The sequence below is a fragment of the Gobius niger genome (genome assembly GCF_951799975.1).
Source record: "Gobius niger genome assembly, chromosome: 13".
Lineage (NCBI taxonomy): Eukaryota > Metazoa > Chordata > Actinopteri > Gobiiformes > Gobiidae > Gobius > Gobius niger.
The window spans coordinates 22251072-22270904 of NC_136864.1; the positions used below are offsets into that span (position 1 = coordinate 22251072).

Below are 19833 nucleotides of genomic sequence, written 5' to 3' on the forward strand. Positions count from 1 at the left end.
GCGGCTGAAACTCTTGTCTGTTGGAGCTTGTGAAAAATACATGACTGCTCTTTTCATTTTACATTCTGCCTTCATGCCGGAGTCAATGATGGCCCTAGGCAAAGCTGGGCACAGACATAGAAAGCCAATGCAACGCCGCTCTCATCTCCAATTTGGGCAATGACACGCCGAGAGGTCTAGCTTTGGGAGGAGGGTGGGCAGGAGGGGTAAAAATAAATAAATAATAAAATAATAAAAAACAAGTTAAGGAGTTATTTAGTCGAAAGGAAAGTTTCGACCAGACAGGGATTTGAGCGTAATGCCATTTCAATTCTCAGTATATGCGGTGGAATAGGCAATATAATGACTGTGATCTATCAACAGCCTATTCTCTCCCCAATTGCGAAACCCTAACATCGCGGAAAACGGACAAACTAGCAGAAAGATTGGCAAAATCTCCAGTCATTTTATCCCTCTGCAACATATGCAAGCCTTTCCCAGAGGAAGATGAAAACCATTCTAGCAATAATTAATTTGATCCGATTTGCAATCTCCCCCCCCGCTCACACACACACGGTCATACGAGCTAAATTGTTTATTTGGTTTATTATAAGAAAGCCATCCAACTCGAAAATGAAACCCAAGCTCTCGTGACGGCAGCCTTCCTCTCATATTGCCGTGTTTTCCTGGGATTTGGTTTCATCTTACAGCAGAATGAGCAGCTTTTATGGCGGATTCTATTCAATCATTATTTTTTTTTTTACCTCGTTGATGAAGTCTCCGATGTCTCCGGGATGGGGCGCTGCCGACCTCATGGGGTACTGGGGCTCTGGGTGCAGGGGCCGCTCATCCATACGCCGGATCCCCACTGGTTTGATGGTGTCGTGCTCTAGCGTGTCGGGCTGTTGCAACTGGCTCAAGTCGTAATCCTAAAAAGAGACAAATTCACACAAATTAGCGCTTTTGTGAGCCCCAATACGCTACGTTATGCTTTATTCAGAGCTGCTGGGGTACATTTGGAAACAAACGTGTTGGTAATTCATGTTTTAACAAAATAAAAAGAAAAAGTAATTTAACCCCAGTTTCTGAGCTGGCAGAATAAAAACAAAACTGTATAGTGAAGGGAAGCGGTAACAGTATGTCATGGTGACGTGTAAACAAGCAGCAGCCTCCCTCTCTCTTGGTACAGTTGCCTTTTTCCATGAACTGCATTTGTGGTTTCTGTGTTCCACATTATTTAACTGGATGCTTTTGCATGTCTGCCGAGTTTTCGTGAGGTTCGGTGGATTTTTTTTCTTCTTTTTACTGCAAAGAGTCCATAATCCTGAATAAAGAAGCTTTCTAAAAAGTAAACAAACAGCTAGCTTATGAGCTACAGACTGAAGAGGACCCACACCTCCAGCACAGTGGAGGCGTCACAAAAGGGGCTACAGGAAACAAAAAAAGGGACAAACGATGAGAACATGGTGAGAGACCGGTGTGGAGCGGAGGGAGCTGCGCAGGAGGAGGTGGAGCTGGCCAGTGCAGGACACCACGCTCTGAAAACAGCGAGTGAGAACATGTCCTTGATAAAGAGATGGACTGGATGCCCTGGGGCAGACGGACACAGGTTTGGCCTTCAAGCATCCCCAACGACCACTTCAACCTCCGGTCACATGTCACAGTTTTCAAGGTTGACAAAGTGTCTTGCCAAAGGAAACGACAGCAGCAGTGATCAAACCGGCTCGTAGGATTTTCACAGCCGTTAGCGCTTTATACTGAAGGCAGATTTTTATTATTTTTTTCTGCATGCCGTGCACACATTTTCTTCCCAGATCTTGTTTTGATGCTGTTCGAGTAAGTGGTTACGAGGCGTGAAGGGCAATCACTTAAATCCTAACCTGACCAGACCACATGACCTTTTTACTATTGATCCAAACGGCAATCTTTATGCATTTAAGTGGTTAAGTGCTTCACGCCGCACACCTCTGGGTTCTCTCCGCTCGCACACTAAAGACAGAGTCCCATATCGTATAAAGCGGTCTAAAAGACGCTCTCCAAGCTTCTTTTTATTCCAGCGTTTGCTCGCAGAGCCCGAGTTCGGAGCAGAAAAAAAAAAAGAAACAACATTGACTTTTATCCTGCTGATGCTAATACGGCATGTTGATTGAAACACTCGGCAGCATCTCTTGACTTTGCATCTGTGACGCAGCTCCCGTCTACGTCTCCAAATTCAAATGGTAGCCGTCAGCTCTACCCCTTGATGTTTTTATAATGAGTCGATGTCTGTTGTCTTGTTGCATTGAATGAAATCATAACACTGGGTATGAGCAGGAATCCTCAAGTCAGACTTTTAAACAGACTTTAAAACATATTTGTAAGACTTAGCGCTACATCAAGTTTGGGGGCGAGAGTGGCGCAGAGAGTAGAGCGGGTCGTCTTGTGGTTCGATTCCCGCAGGTGCACACCGTTGTTGTGTCCTTAAGCAAGACACATCACCCTCCTTGTCTCCAGTGTCTGAGGACATTGGTGTTTGAATGATGGTGAGTGGTTTGTTGATGTAAAGAGCCTAAAGCAGGTAGAAAGGCGCTATATTCCATTTACCATTTATCAAGTTATGCCTGGAAACACTTTTTAAGGCTCCAAAATAAAAAATAGGCTTCTAAAATGCATGTTCTCAATATTACACCATGCTTGCTTTAAGGTTTCTGGAATAATCTCATAATCTAGAGAGAATTAAACCAGTTGACATTTGAGATTTGACATGCTAATGTTTATTACATGCTATTGTATGGGATAACCTACGAAATCAACAATTATACTTTGTAAGACTTTGGCCTTATTTTGGCCTTTAATTAAATACACACACTTTATAACCTTGGCTGGCCCTAGCCAATTTGGCGCCCTAGGCAAGAAGAACATTATTTATATTACTGCGTGTTAGCATGCTATAGTAGTTGTTGTTATGTTGTTTTTTGGACACTTTTTGGATATGGAAAAGTGTAGTTTTATTTTATTTGACCATGATTATTATTGTTATATTATGATTGATTATTCGTTTCAAAATCAGAGCATGTGCATTAGTTATAAAATGGCTGCAACAATTGGGAAATAATACAACATTTTCTGACAAGGATTACATATACGATTAGATTTGCAATCAATACTTCAAATTCAAGATTCAGAGTTCACATTGCTTTTTAAAAATACATTCAGGATCATTAAGAGATTGAAACAGTAACAGCGATAGCATATAAAAGTATTATAAGGCACCATCAGCGCCTCAGTGATGGTAAATAGGCCACTTTCGCCCGCTGTAAAGCAAGTTCATCTCAGTGCGAGCGGGGGAACACATCTCCAAAAGCGGCGGCTCGGAAGAATGCGGGCGAGGACAGTTGAAGGAAACACGAGACAAACTTTAATCTTCGCGTCTGTGAAGCAGCAGCCCGGGGACAATTTGACACATTAAAGGCGGCGAGCGCTGAGGGGGGGCCGGGCCCGCGCCGACCACATCACACGCCGCGTCGAGGGCCTGTTACTCGGGTGGCACTCCGCCTGCCGTTTGCCTCTCATCAATGCCCAGACACGGGACGACGGGTATGCATAAGCCATTCCTAATCCTATTAACATTACCGAGACAACCTGAGTGGATGGCAGTTTTGTGCAAAGTCATGTGCGTGTGTGGGAGAGGGGACGGAGGGGGGGGGGCGGGCTGGTGGAGAAAGTGGTGACAGCGAGATATGATAAGAAAATGCCATTTGAAAAGCGGGCTGTGTGCCTAATAAGCGTGCATGATGGATTGTCCCTCTTTTAAAAGATTTTCGCTAATCCATCCATCTCTGTTAGAAAAATGGTCTCTGCTCAGTTGCATGTGTAGTGGGGCTCTCGAGACTTCAGTCCTTGTAAAACATAAAAAGGCAGAATACGCCGCATTGAGGCGTCAACTAGGGATGTCCAAGTGTCAGAAGGATTTGTTTATGATTACTGTAATAACAACTGTCATATGGTTTGATGAAATAAAGTTCTTAGTTGTTTTAAAAAGATGATCTAATTAGAAAGTATTTATTTGGAGTGATGACTAAATGCTTCACGAAGAAAGTAAAAATAAAATATACTATTATAATGTTTGATTAAACACATTTACTCCGGTTTCTCCCTACCATGAAAACATGTCTGATGCCAGTAGTTCCCTAAAAACTGCTTCTTAACCTCTTAACCTCCACCTGAACCGAGCACATTTTCTCCAGTTTGGCTTTACCAAAATCCAAAAGCTTCTTGAAAAGAGTGTCAAAATAGCAACAAAAATTTGATGAAAACGAGGATGAAACTGCAACAGGAGAGCGACAAAAACGTGACAAAAGTGTGATAAAAAATGACAAAAATGCGTGATGAAAAGGTGACAAAAAAGTGTGACCAATACGTGACAAAAATGTGATGAAAAAGTGGCAAAAATGTGTGATGAAAAAATGAAAAAATGTGTGACCAGAATGTGACAAAAAAGTGACAAAAATGTGACAAAAAAGTTGACAAAAATGTGATGAAAAAGTAAAAAAAAATGTGACCAAAATGTGACAAAAAAGTGACAAAAATGTGTGACCAAAATGTGACAAAAAAGTGTGACAAAAATGTGACAAAAAAGTGACAAAAATGTGTGACGAAAATGTGACAAAATTGTGATGAAAAAGTGACAAAAATGTGTGACCAATACGTGACAAAAGTGACAAAAGGCCCTCTATTTAGATGAGTTTTGTAGGTCTTAGCTTTCAAATGAGGCGTTACACTGGCTTATAGGCTGTAAACCTTTAGATTTGCGTAACACGTAACTGGAGAAAATGCACTTGGTTAAGGCGGGGATTAAGAGGTTCAAGAACTGGTTAAAGTAAAAAGTGTAAACGAGATATGGTTTTCATGAGCTATTTTCATGATTACATTTCATGACATTTACAAATACTGCAAAAGGAACAAAAACAAATAATCTTCCCACCCACTGATCTAAAACAAACACCTCACTCGAGATGAATGAGACCTCTCCACTCAAGGGCATTGCGTGCGATGCTAGAGTGGTCGTCTAGTGTCGCTCGGAATAGCGATCCATCTTCCCGGGTCTGACTTGGATTTTGACCTTGGCGGGGGTCAGGTACTGCAGGGGCAGAGTGTTATAGCGCAGGGTTGGAGCGCCGCGAGGGCTGAAGTAAGCAGGAAGCGCTAATGATACGGGAGTGCGCTGGCGTTGCCTTGAGGGGATTGACTCTTCCAACACCACACGCGGTGCAGTGGCCGCCCCTGGCACCGTGACCCACATTTGAATACATGGACGCTAGCAAAACCTCAGCGAAACCAAGCAGGGCGGAGGGAAGAATGTAGTGTTTTCCTTTCAGTCGTCAGACCCATTTATCGTGAAAAGTGGATGCTTTGACTTTGCAGCAAGTTCCACCAAATGTAGATAAATCCTTTTTCCTAGTGGTTTGTGGAAAAATTGCTTGGTATTGCCATAGAACTACACTCCAAATCACTTTTTTGTGCTTAATTTCTCAACTAGCAGACTGGGACCTAAAAGTGTGAAATAATAATATGTCAATTTAAAGCGGTTATGTCATTTAGTGTCATGTTAGATTGTACAATACATTCTTATTCATGATCATGTAAGGCTGTTGTAGTGCCTTACAGAAGGGAAAAAAAACAAAAGAAAAAACTTCACAACTTCTTCACAAACTTGTCTGATCCTGCATTTCCCCCTCCACTATATGACAGATTGTAGCCTTTGTTGAAAAGCTGTCCTTTGAGAATGAATTCTTCGTTCTTCACACACTTTTTTTTGTTTTGTTATTGAAATATACGCAATGTGTATCGCATCTGAACGCAACCAAACCGAATCAAAAGTATTCCTCGCCACCAAACAGGTAATTTGCCAAGACTGACACCTCTCTTTTGTCTTACACGTTGATGTCCTTTTCACATGCTAAACAGCACAGTCCCACATTTGCGTCGAAGCTTTTTGTGTGTGTGTTTTTGATGGAATACGTTCGTTGCAAAGACCCAATACAAGCAGCGCTAAAAGGAGCACAGAGGATCCAACAGCCTGACACTTCAATTTCCTCCTCAGCGGGAGACATGGAGAACAGAGGTGCCTATTACAACGACTGCCGTGAACTCGGGTCCACTTTTTCCCCCCGCATAGCGCCGACACGTTCAACAAATCTACGCTATATTCTGGTCCTCCTCCACGCCACTGGAAATGAAAGCTTGTTTTGTTTCCTGAATATATCCCCCTACATTGCTGCCAAGAAAGGTTATGCTTTCAGAACTTGTTTGTCTGCGAGGTATCCTAAAAACGTATGGGGATGATGAAATGTTCAGCAAAGGTCAGGAATGGGTCGAGGAACAAATTATAAGTTTAGTGGGTACTTGAAATACTTCCTATGGCTACTTCTGCACTGCTGCTATGACAACAACGTATGTTTGCTGCTCGTTGCTTCTTCTTCTACAGCAGTAGGCTCTTCTGGCTAACTTCCTGTTGGCCAGTGTAGGGTAAAGACTACTTCCTGTCAACATATAAATGTAAATTAAAAATATAAAAAGGATGAAAAACAGAAGAAATCTTAAAATAACATTTAGCCGAGTCTGTTTCATCAAAAACATTTTCAGATTGTGTTGCTATTTTACCATTTGCTAGCATTAACTTAACGTTAGCCTTTAGCTTCAAGGCTAAAATACTTAAGTTTAAAGGAATAGGCCACCGTTTTTACATACTAAAATATGTTCTTACCTCACTTTAGTCGAGTTAATATATCCCCGTCTGGTCTTTGTCCGTGCGCTCTGCCAGGCAAACGGAGCACATACGCAGCCTCTCCCACATGTCACATAGCTCCGAAAAAGCTCACGATAGAAGCTACCAAGCTCTTCCACGTGTTCCCTATTTAAATAAAGTTACGTGAAGTGTTTTCATGCGAAGAATATTTACACAGAAATGTAACGTATCGATTTTATAAGCAGATGAAAAGGGGGACTATATTGTAAGGCGTAATGATACGAGGAGTAAAACGTCCGCGCAGTAACTCCTAAAGGTTATTGACGGAAGTGAGCGGGGGGAAGTCTTTAGGAGTTACTGCGCGGACGTTTTGCTCCTCGTATCATTACGCCTCACAATATAGTCCCCCTTTTTATTTGCTTATAAAATCGACATGCTACATTTCTGTGTAAATATATTTCGCATGAAAACACTTCACGTAACTTTATTTAAATAGGGAACACGTGGAAGAGCTTGGTAGCTTCTATCGTGAGCTTTTTTGGAGCTATGTGACATGTGGGAGAGGCTGCGTATGTGCTCCGTTTGCGTGACAGAGCGCGCGGACAAAGACCAGACGGGGATATATTAACACGTCTAAAGTGAGGTAAGAACATATCTTAGTATGTAAAAACGGTGGCCTATTCCTTTAATATGTGTTTTTGTTGTTTGAATATTATATTGATTGGGCAATATATAATATATATATTTATTCAGTGTTTTTAGTTAAATTGCAGCAACAAACCCAAAAATAGTAAAGGCAAACAACAACAAAATCTGAATTATTAATAGGAGGAATGTAGATAACGATTTTAACATAACTTAAACTGAGGTTGACGGGCCCTGGTTTGTTTTTTGTATGTTGCCAATGTTTGGATTTGTCTGCTGTGGTCAATGTTGTATTTGTGTATTTCCACTCACTGCAAATCAATTTCCCCACGGGGACAATACATTTCTTCTACTATAACATTTTTTTTCCTGAAAATATGAATCGATTTTTATTTCTAATAGATTTTTTGCCCTGACCTAATCCCTAATTTCAACACGACATGGCCAACTCTTCATAGAAATAAAACACAGACAGGAAACGGTCGTTACTAGGAAGTTAGCATTAGCTTTCATTACGAGTCTATTTCCACTAGCACGGTCACAATAAAGTACATTCTAGAATTACAGGAGATGACCAATCACAGCCTCACTAGCCAGCCCAGCAAGTTTAGTGGCATTTGAAGTTTTGTACTTGGAGCGACATTGCGGAACCACACTGCAATGCCTTGGTCGAGGTCCAGGCAGGGTTTCCATTAGTTTGCTCTTGTATTTCACACTGACCGACTGCTGCGTTCCATACGAAAGTGGTCAGCGCGAGTGAAAGCAGCCCCTTCCTCCTAATCGCTGGCAGATGTGTAATGGCTTCCCCACTCTTATTGTTACCTTAGACAGACCTCCATTATGGCCGCACAGCAGATGTCTGTGTCTAAATGACATCAGCTCACCAATTACAAGTCTCCAGGGCTAATTTGGCACCGGGCGGGGTCAGCCCGGGGTCCGCGGCTCATCCTGCCTGCTCTGTAAGGTGCGCCGCCGGTACAAGCACTTCGGACCGGCAGCGGGGAATAGCTCCATTTGCGACATTACCGCCTTTTTTATGAAATGATTCCATTCCGCTAACAAGAGGTCATCGGGACAATTGAATTTGTGCCTGTAGCCTGATCAGCAGTGGGGGTTGAGATAGGAAATGGCGCCTGAAGCTCCATTGTCTGCTGGCCGGCTTTGTGAGAGGATCACTGCCTCTATGGCCAATTGGATCAAAACATGTCCGCGGCATCGATTCGGGGTTTTGTAAGCGAGGTACTTCGATTTAGATTTTTGGTAAAAAAAACAAAAAAAAACACACAATGGAAGAGAGGGACTGCAGTGTTTTGATGTCTACAGCAAACACAAACAAAGCCAGCAATCTTCCAACAACAAGTAAATGCTAGAATTTGGATAAATGTTATTCAGCGTTTCGTTTTGGTTTTACAGCTTAACACCTTCTCCCATCTGTCAATAACAAAATCTGATGAACACCTGCTCAAAAATGAAATCAAGAAGGGAAAAAAACACAGCACAATCTTCTTGGAATCGAGCTACTCAAAAAAACAGACTCTAAAATATTCATTTCCTAGGTAGTCGGTATGTAGTAGTATCCAAGAAAATCAAAATCATGTGTAAAGATATGGCAACACTGTGAATATTGTAATCACAGCTCACTTTCAGTGGACATAAAGAGCATGTTCTTCAATAGAGATGTTTTCATTTTGTCTTACCTGATCCTCCTCTCCGCCGCCCTCCTCGTCGTACTTGAGGATGTTGTCTCTCACGTCGTCCTCTGGGTCGATGAGCAGCTGTTTGGCCTGGCGCTCCTTATCCCGCCGCTTCATCCACACCACGAACATCAGCACCAGAACTGCAGCGAGACAAAAGCAGATGATTAACAAAAGGACTTTTTTTTTTTGCTTGATGCGTCTTGAAATTGACAATCGACTAAAATGTAACAACTTTCTCATTTCTCATCACATTCCAGACGTTTTCCTGGCGCCTCATAGTGGACATAAAGGGCCGGATTAAAAATAATCAAATTTATGAGTTAGTAAATCAGTGCAAAATACAAACTTGCATAACTACATATCAGAGATGGCCAAAAAAATATTTACTCAAGACAAATGTTGCTGGAAAAGGTCTTCATTTGCGGATGTTAGAACCAACTCATTGAATTCTCCAGGTTCTGTGCTTCAAAATGACATGCAGCGTGTCCATATTCACTGAGGGTTACTGAAACATGTATTTAACAAACTAGTAGCTAACCAATTTTCATCATGATGCTTCCCTGTTCCCCTGAGGCAGGGGTCTGCAGGGTCAAAGGAATATTATTCTTGTCCGCCCTTCAGCGCCGTAGTTTCTGAATCAGAGCGAGGGCCGACAAAGAGCACATGTTTCAGCACACGTGCTCTTTGTTTTGGTTCTTAATAAAGTAGCAGCTGCACGTATAAGCGTATATAAAGAGGACAGATTCAGTCGGGCTCATTACAATGTGCAGTGTGGATCCTAAAACAGCGAAGGCGTTTGGGATGAAGTGCAAGTGGTGCGTGTATCTGCAGGCATGTATCTGCAGCGGCCCCGTGCCTGCGGGTTTATAGTATAAAGAGGCTTCGGCGCAAAGCAGCATCAATAACAGGCGTTAATGAAGGAGTCACATGGTTCCGATGGATTACTCATCAGAACCGGTTCTCCTTGTAGATATACTGGTTGCTGCTCCAGTGGGACAAAAGAGCCACTACAAGGAGGCTGAAGAACCACGGGTTGCCGACTCCTGCCCTGAGGCCTAGGGACTCGTTTAAAGCCCTGACTTCGCTCTTGCCAATGCAAAGTCTCTTTCACTTTTGGTCCAGACATCGGCTTTTACCGGCGCTAGATCGGACAATAGCCGATATTGCAAAATCCTCAAATATCGGCCGGTCTATATATGTATATCGTGCAACCTCTAAAAAGTAGTACTCGAAATACTACGTTTGAGCATAAGACTTATCTTCTAGTGTTTATGTGAATAAATGAACAAACAAATACCAAATGTGAAAATTCTGATACCTTCAAAAAAGTTCATCTTGAAGTTTAGACAAAAGTAATGATTCTCATAACTAAGCTAAGAAATTTTAATCAATTAAACCATTCAATAAACTCTAAACTAAATTTGTATTTTTCAACATGCAGCGTTTGTCTAACAAATCTTTGCCCAGGGTGGAAAGAGTAGCAAAAATGTTTTACTCAAGCTAGATAGTTGTTACTTGAAATGAATATCACTTACAAAGAAGAGAGTACCGAGTGAAAAACCTCGCCCAAAAAGTACCGTTATTTAATTAAATTTACTCAAGTAGCTTCTGTATCTAATCCAAGATTTTTGTTTTACTACAGAACAAATCCCAAAACTATCCTGTCTGTTAAACACATTTCTCCTTTATCTGCACTTTAAAAAAAAAGAAAGAAATCGCTTCCTCCCCGCCACGCCGCACCGACATCATAATACCCACCATATTTTCACACAATCCGACAATCTGATATTTTCCTCGTCTCTAATCCCGCGGTAATCTAGTGGACATCGCGGATAACTGTCCTCATAATCCCCACGCAGAGAGCGCGCGCTATGGAGATACTTACTCAGGAGGATGATGATGCAGAGCAGGATGGAGATGATCGCCCCCGTGCCCAGTCCCGCCGCCATGATGTGCTGCTGGTCCGTGCAGTCGCCGTGGGGGTCGCACTGGCAGACCTTGATCCGCAGGTACGAGGTGTTGGACATGGGGAGGTTGCCCGAGTCCGTGATGATAATGGGCAGGTCGTAGATCCCGCTCTCGAGGAAGCCGATTTTGAGGCTCAGCTGCGCGTAGTCACCTGCGGAAAGCGGAAAACGACGGGCGGCGAAGTCAATACGAGCAGCAGGTGGAAGGGGGATTAAGGGAACGCGTGTATTCGAAATGAAATTGACATATCAGACGGTCTTTTAGAAAGGGGATTATGCGGGGGGGAAGTAGAATGGATGTTTAAATAGACCTTGTTCGCGGCGAGATTACACACTTGTTACGAGAAATAGGCAGCTACCTGGGAAACACACATCTGCATATCTAATCCACAAAACATGCTCGGGATTTAGATTCAGGGCTTATAAAGCGACTGAATACCTTCTGATAATGCTGCTTAGGCGGAATACCCGGTTTGCGATAATCCGAACGCCATTATCCTATTAAGTTATATTTCGATCAGTGTGAGTAAGTATCCAACTGCTAACAAGCAATCGCTCTGTTAAGGAGCAATATTTCAGGAGCTAATTAGCATAAAACAATTTGCAGCAGCTTATTTGGAAATTGACATACCTCCACAACATTTTCATTTATTTGTATTCCTGGAATGTATTCGAGCCGTTCAAAAGAAATCTCGGGAAAAAGTGCTGCATGTGATTAAAGCCTAAGTATTTCTTTCTTCACTGTGCTCATGTGGATCAAACCGTGTTTTAAGTAGAGCTTTCTCTGCGACTGATGCGTAGTTGTTTCGACGATTTGTTTTGCCTTAAAAAGTTTCCTTGAGATTTTGAGCATCCGTTTTCAGTTTTTGATTCATCTGAGCAAAATTGAAATGCTCGAAACCTCTTAACCGCTGCCGGAGCCGAGCACATTTTCTCCAGTTTGGCTTTACCCGATTGTAAAAGCAAAAGAAGCGTCAAAATGGCGGCAAAAAGGATAATAGAAATTAAACAAAAAAGAGTAAAAAAAAAAAAAAAAAAGTCTGACGAAGATGTGACAAAGAAAGTGACAGTGAAAAATAAAATGTCAGAGTGACAAGGCGGCGACAGCGCAAGGAAAAAGATCCATTTATATCAGTTTTGTAGGCCTTAGCTTTCAAATAAGGCGTTATCTAGGCCTATACATGCGTTTCCAATGACATCACATCACGCATCGCTCCGGCGCCCATTTTGAACACCGAAGCAGAATTATGCAGTACTACAACATATGACAATATCTCCACTCAGGATGAAAATGATCATTGCTCGAGAAGATAACAGTAAAAACACGGCCCCAGAGACGCACGTTTGAACTCATCAAAGAGGAAACAGAAAACCTTTCTCTGTGACTTTTACAGTTTGTCATGTCGACAGAGTCTCAGTTTGAGTCAGTGTTAAAGCTGCTCAAGACGTTAGCATGCTACCGGTTAGCAACTGTCAACCAACGGTCAATGGAAATACCGCAGTAACAGTTCAGCTCTAACCTCTGTCACATTTTGTAGCCAAGGCTAGAAGTTTGGAGTTTTTCAGGGCTTTCTCTTGGAGAGGTCGGAGCTGAGCTGTTGAAGCGAAATGCTAACCAGTAGGATGCTAACGTCTTAAACATTGACTCGCTGGTTTCTTCACATAAACATGCGCTCTGTTTTTCCTGCCATCTTCTTGAGCAATGGTTACGAGTACATAAAAATGCCACTGTCAATCAATAGATAGATTTTTTTTCATCCTGAGTAGAGATATTGTTACATGTTTTAGTACTGCATAATTCTACTTCGGTATTCAAAATGGCCCCCAAAACAACAAAAGTCACATGACTGAAAAGCATGTATTGGTTGTAAGCTCCAGTCAAGAAGCTTCTCGAAAAGATGCCAAAACAAAGCTTGACCATAACGTGCACATGGCGAGACTGGCCCTATCCTTTGCTTACCGCTTATCCTCGTGATGGTCCAGTTCCTGCGCACGTCCGTCGGCCTGTGCGCCAGCTCGAACGCGAAGGGCCCCGCGTTGGGGTTAAGGTCCCCGTCCATGGCCGTGATGTTGATGGCGTTGGGCTCGGGTTTTTCACAGATCTCCGCCTCCTGGGGGAACACCTTGGGGGCATTGTCGTTTATATCCAGCAGGTAGATCTGCAGAGTGCCGGTCCCAGTGGCCGGGGGCACGCCTGCGAAGAGCAGAGCACACAGCACACGGTCAGGACAGACAATGAAAGTGGGGGAGGGCTGTGGTGGTGTGGGCGTCGTTTTCCAAAGGGAGAATGTGAGGATGCTGCACTTGCACTCCTGTATTTTCAGCCACAATTCACAATTCATAATCACATGCAAATGTAAGTAAAATTTGCATATGTGATTATTTTATAGAGAGACAAGGTGCACTATGCAGCTGTATTCATCCATTCAGACTCCATCACTCTATTAAACATATTATAATTTAGTGCCACTAAATTTTTCAATACCAGCACTTACGATACTTGGTTTTCAATACTGATACCTAAACAATGCTTTTTTCGATACTTCTACTAAATAATTTGTCATATTGAACCACAAAACGGATAAAGTTCATTTAATCCTTGTCCTTCCATTTAATTTCTTTGCATTTGTATGAATTTTTTTTTATTTCTTTCCCACTTTTCCCCCAATTTTCGATGTATTTTTCCCAATTTCCCCCGAAATCAACTTTTTTCCCCTAAATTTTTCCAAGTTATTTTTCCCCCCAAGATTTTTTCCACCCAAGATTTTTTCCACCAGTTTGCCCCATTTTCCCCCCCCATTTTTTTTTTCCATCTTGTGTTTCACTTTTTTAATTTTTTAATTGTGATGACCAACAGCATCAATAATATGAATGAAAATAAAGATTTTGTATTTATTTTCGGTAACTGCTTTTATTGTTTTCAATACCAGTAGTACCTAAACCTTTTTTTTTCTATATACTCATTGTGGTATCATTTAGCAGTACCCAGCCCTGATCACAATTACACACTACATGTCTATATAATGCACTGTGTTGTGGCCAATACAAACCGTTCCATGACTGACATGAAGCTGCCTGCAAAACTAGATTTCACTGGCCACGCTTTTCCCATTTCATATCAAAAATGATAACCAACTTTAGCCATTTACCCAATGATACACAGCGGTAATGTAATAGCGTCCTAATTCTGTCTCCGACTATTCAAAAGTTTAAGCATTTTGTTGAGTTTAATTCATAACTCGTAATATTAAGACTTCGCCAAACGGCTATTTACTCCAGCGAGAGAAGCCACATCCAAACGGCATACTAATCTGAAAATCTAATCTCCAGCGAGAAAAGAGACAGAAGAGTGATATCAGAGCATTTGGCCGCGTGTGTGAGTGTCTGAGGAGTGTCTTCCTGACCGAGGACGCGGGACGGAATACTAAAACGGAGCCCACTGTGGCCCCTTCTCAGCCTTCCTCTATGTATTCACAGCTAAGAGGCTTTTTTACCATTCAAGCCACGCTCAAAGAACCTAGTCATCCAATCCTGACCCATTAATGCGGAGAAAACTCTTATTGGGGGCAGTTTTTTTTTTTTTTTTTTAAGCCTATTGGCCTAAGCTGTGCTCCGTGGAACAGGGTAAACCTGCACAGAAGCAAATCCAGTCCGGCGCACAGAAAGGTGAATACATCCGTGCATCCGTTGTCTTGTTATAAGGCGAGATCGCTGCTCCATTAACCTTCAAGAAGAGGTGGTCAGTGCTCAAGACGAGCTAAGTGTCTGCTAGAAGTTTGACCTTCAAGGTGCGAGTGCTGTCTCTTTGTGGCTTTTTGTAACCGAGAAGTGTTTAAAAAAGAAGGGGGGGGAAAAAAAGACACTTTGAGCACTTGGCTTTGCAGGTAGCGCGGGACAAAAGTACTCAAAAGTGATGCTAGGTTGAGTGGTGACCTTTCTGAGAGAAGCTACATTAGACATGCTTGAAAAGGAAGCACCAACTCTTCCCTAATAGCACTAGATAGAAAAAAAAAGGAGCTTGAAACTGGTCAACTCGGGGGACTTCAAAAATCCCCTAAAATGGGCACATACCATTGTCCGATGCCAGGAATGTCGCGTTGTACAAGCTGTTCTTCACAAAAGGAGACTCGCGGTCCAGTACGGCCACCGTTGTAATGCGCCCAGTGTTGGGGTCAATCCGCAGCCAGTTGGCAGGATCAAAGAGCTTGGAGTACCTGCGCCGACAAGATAATGCTATAAAAATGACAACCCTGTGCACTTGTTTCACTGATTTCTGTCGTTCTGCCCACATTGCGCTCCTGGAAGAGTTTTGTTTACACAGATAAATATTTAATGCATTTTACATAATTATTCCTACTTTGGAAAAACAGCCTCACAGGGGAGACTGAGCAGACTTGTTGTTCTGAGTAAGACTAATTGTAGGACAAAACCGCAGAATTACAAAGCGAGCTTATTTCACGCGCACTCTTTATTCTGCAGGATGATGTAAGTCAGCAAAAACAATAATGATACACTGCACCGATACAGCTTTTTTACTTCCCGATGCAGATACTTGGGGTTTGATTTATCGATAGATACTAACCGATACCATGAGACTGGCTTGTTGTGAGTGAAAAAGTGAGTGGTCCTCTTTGCAAAAAAGTCGCTACATATCAAGGGGTTTTCAATGAGTGGACGAACAATATCCTCAGCTATTAGTTTACACTCGTATAAAACCTCCACCATAAAGAGATCTAATCATACAACAGTGGCCATTACTCTTTTAATACTTTAGGAATTAAAATAATAATCAGATTATTTCAGTGAAGCAGCAATTGACTCATTGTGCATAACGTCAAATCACAACGCCCAAGAAGTGACTTCCTGTTTCGATCCAAGACACCAAAATAAAAGCACTATCTTATTGATTAGTTCAGCAGTTCATTTGTTCAACTTTCTTTCTGCCTAACTGTTAACAGAGAAAAAACACTTAAAATGTGTGTACTTAATTATGTTCTTGTAAAGTTGCAAGCACCTGCTGAACTAATCAATGAGACGAGCTGTGTGCTTTTATTTTGGCGTGCTTGATCGAAACAGGAAGTCTCTTCTTGGGCAGCGTTGTTATGATTCAAAGTTATGCACAGAGTCAAGTTTAATGAAGAAATGTTGGGCAGAAAAGTTATTTTCATTAGAATGTTTAAGCTGCTGACAGGAAGTGGCATAGATAAAGGTAAAGTTCCATAGCAGTTTGACTCACTCATTTCCCACTGACTTAACATGGTTGGCACGGCGACAGTTTGAAATTGCATGCCTTCATCTATGTCACTTCCTGTCTGTGTCCAATAAGGAAGTGAAACTCCAAAAAAGGCCAAACTAAAGAATGCTGGGTATAATCTTTAGCACAATCCTGAATATAATTGTGTTTGCAAAAATTGTGTCTAACTTTAAGACTTTCAGTCTCCTGGTTCTAGTCTAGTGGACCACTCGACTAAAGGTGACATGGCTGTTATGAAAAAATGGTGTTTGTTGAACCTGGCAGTGGTTATATTGTAATGCGGCGCACGATCTAATGTCAAACAGTTCACGGACTTGTAAATCTCACCTGATGCTCTGCTGCATGAAGCGATCGGGGTCCTGGGCAGTGAAGGTGGTGAGCGTGGACTCGGGCAGCATTCCCTCCTCCAGTTTAATGAGCTTGGGGTCGGGCTGGAAGTAGGGGCTCTCGTTGACATCGATGACCTGGATGGATACGGTGGCGGTGGACTGCCGAGGGGAGTGGATGCCCCTGGCCAGAGGCACCTCATTTCTGGCCTCAACTGTCAGCACATACGTTCTACTGGTTTCATAGTCAATGGGCTGCAAACAAGAGGAAGCACAAAACAAGCTGAAATCCCATGCTGAAACATTCATGATACTGGATTGAGTGTTTGTTTATGCATTCGAGAAATACACATTACTGGAGTTTGGAGTTTTACAAGTAAAAAATATTATAATGATCTATTTATGGTATGAATCTAAAATATGTTTAGCTGGAGTCCTGAATGCTAGGCTTGCATGATGTCATGTGTTTTTCAACATACCCCGGGGGAATAAAAAGGCGGAGTTTCTTACCTTGACGACGGTTACCAGGCCCTCGTTAGTGGTTGGATCAGTGGGCACAGAGAAGCTGCCGGTGGGGTCGCCCCCGGTGATTTTGTAGACTGCGTTCCAGGCCGGCGTGTTGGGCTGGTCCTTGTCAGTCACCGTCAGATTGGCCACGATGACATTCACACGGTTTTCAGGCACGTTGCCGAAGAACTGCATGAATAAACCATGACGGCACAGAGCGGGCAAGCTGTTAGTGATACTGCCATGACAGCACAAAATACTAGCAATCCCAGCCCCATGCAGCGCAGCAGGACCAATCTAGGGTAAATAGACATCCAAGGTAACTTATCATGTCGTCATGGCCATCTCGCTCCCTGTCCTCCCCTGATAGCTCTACTGTGGCATTACAAATTTCAGTGATTCACCGTACGGTAAGTGGTTCTTTCAGCAGGGCAGACAGCTCCACTGTCGCATGTGTCAACATTTGGAAACGGGGCACAGCACTTTACGCACGGCTGGCCGCTTGTGCATGGGGGATGCCTTCAGAGATGCTGGCCAAGCAGAACCAGTGAATAAACACAGGAGCAGCTGACTGTATATTGGGGTGAAACACAGGTCCCGTACCCTCCTATTCACCTGGACTGCCTCATTTCCTATTATTTGTATGCGTTCCTTACCGTCTCGGCGGTGAACTCGGGCGGATTGTCATTGATGTCTGTGACCCTGATGACAGCCGTGGCCGTGTTGGATAGACCGTACATGGGATTACCCTCCATGTCAGTGGCCTGGATGATCAGCGTGTACTGAGACACTTTCTGTGGGGAGGCAGACACAAAACTCACATTACTTACGCCGTACAGCACATGACCTGGTTTGTAGTGACACTATAAATATTTGCGCATCATTATACACCCATAAGCATCAGACAATATCATTTATCACAACGACTTCCAAAATAAATAAAGTAAATCGGCTCCTTTCTGTCAGCAAAATGTGGTTTTGCATTGCGCTAGATTTAACAGGTGACCCTAATAAGCCGTGGAATGCAGCGTACATAAATATTAAAGTCTGAACTGAAACAAACCTGGCCTGGCTTCTTAATTATGATGACTAATGGAGGCTTTTTATATGAATCTCATATATTCCCTTTGGCTTGTATGCATATGTGAAAGTTACACCCCTGCTCCACGCGCCATCAGGACACGAACAAATGACTCTTTTCACATTAAAAGCCACTCAGGTAGCGGGCCAGTCGCGGCATAATGAGAACTGGGCAAATTACTTTCATGGTGGCAACTAGCGGACACAAAATGGCAGCCTCGGGGCAGGAGTGATTGAGCAGCCACCAACCTGAATTGCCCTCGCTAGGATTGCACCAACTGGCTCGAGCTTAATGCCGTTTCTAACACAATTTATTTTTACTCCTAAGTCGCGCAGTCCCAGTAAAATAGAGGGGTAGATTGTGCAGAATTGGAGAGAACGAGGGAGAGGAAATATTTAGCTGCTTGACGATGCACGCGGCCGCCTTGTAAGAGTAAAGAACTGTGAAATGCCCACTTAGATATTCATTTACAAACTAATAAGAACAAAAAAAAAAATCATCTTGCACGATAAGTTCTCTGTGGGTTGGATGCACAAAACTACACATGCAGCGTCCAGGGAATTATATCACTGTGCTATGAGCTCATTCTGCAACAAAATGGTATTAACTAAGCATACATGAAGCAGTAATAATATGCAGTCGGAGTCAGACGCACCTCTCTGTCCAGGCCGGCAGCCACTGTGATGATGCCTCCGGTCTTGTTGTTGATGGTGAACATATTGGAGCTGGGGCTCTCGGGGTTTTGGGAGAGGATCTTGTAGCGGAGCATGCCGTTGAACGTCTTGGGATCGTCTTTGTCGACAGATGTGACGGTCATTACAAATGTTCCTGCGGCACAAACAGTAACAGGATCGCATTAGGGGACTTTTCAGGACTTAGTGCTGGTATTTTTTTTAGCATTGAACGGGCTTACAGGGATATTGTTATGGTCAGAGAATAGCTTCAACCATTGAGAAATGTTTAGGTAAATTACACTTTTCAGGTAGATTCCAGTGGCATTTGAGTCATAAATGATTTGCATCTTATTTACTACGACTGGGACGATACACTTACAGTATATTACGATCTGATATATATGACAATACAGTAAGTAATCTGTAAGTAGAAATCAGTCATGTGTCCAAAAGTGTCCACAATAAAATGCAACAAAGTGCTGTATAATTGTTCCTAAAAATGAGTGCAACACATTGATTTTTCAAATCAAAGTAAAAAAATATTACAGTTTAATCCATTAACTAGGAATATTTTGAATAGTTCTTCCTTTTAACTGAAATTAGCCCTTTTAACTTTTTATGTTAAAAAAAAAATACATTCTTGACTTAACCAGCGTCTCTATGAGTGGTAAGATTGGTGCCTTTATGTTTCATCATGGTGACTCCAGGATCGATTGTTTTTAAGAGTTTCTGGTAGGTTTTCACTGCTGACGGACCCCATCACCAGAAAACCTACAAAACAATTGATCCTGGAGCAATGCAGAGGCCGCCATGATCGTAAGTAAAGGTGCCATGCTAACCACCATACAGCCACTGGATCACAAAAAGATCAATTAAGCATAAAAATCAAGTTGTTGGTTTTTTTCGTATAAAAATGTCCATCGCGATATATGGCAAAACAATATTTTGTCTGTCATAAAAGGTTTTTCCAATTCTG

At 42.5% G+C, this 19833-nt stretch overlaps 1 protein-coding gene across 1 annotated transcript in view; it reads right to left on the reverse strand.

Moving 5' to 3' along the window:
• Window positions 1-19833, reverse strand: part of cdh2 (cadherin 2, type 1, N-cadherin (neuronal)) — a gene marked incomplete at its 3' end in the record, with an annotated part of 94257 nt that overhangs the window by 5267 nt on the left and 69157 nt on the right. The window contains exons 7-15 of the mRNA XM_079569146.1: window positions 18839-19011; window positions 17759-17896; window positions 17106-17291; window positions 16597-16850; window positions 15087-15229; window positions 12976-13209; window positions 10934-11167; window positions 9049-9188; window positions 744-908 (exon numbers count right to left, since the gene is read on the reverse strand). Coding sequence (XP_079425272.1) covers window positions 744-908; window positions 9049-9188; window positions 10934-11167; window positions 12976-13209; window positions 15087-15229; window positions 16597-16850; window positions 17106-17291; window positions 17759-17896; window positions 18839-19011 — 1667 coding nt within the window. The remainder of the gene's footprint in view (window positions 1-743; window positions 909-9048; window positions 9189-10933; window positions 11168-12975; window positions 13210-15086; window positions 15230-16596; window positions 16851-17105; window positions 17292-17758; window positions 17897-18838; window positions 19012-19833) is intronic.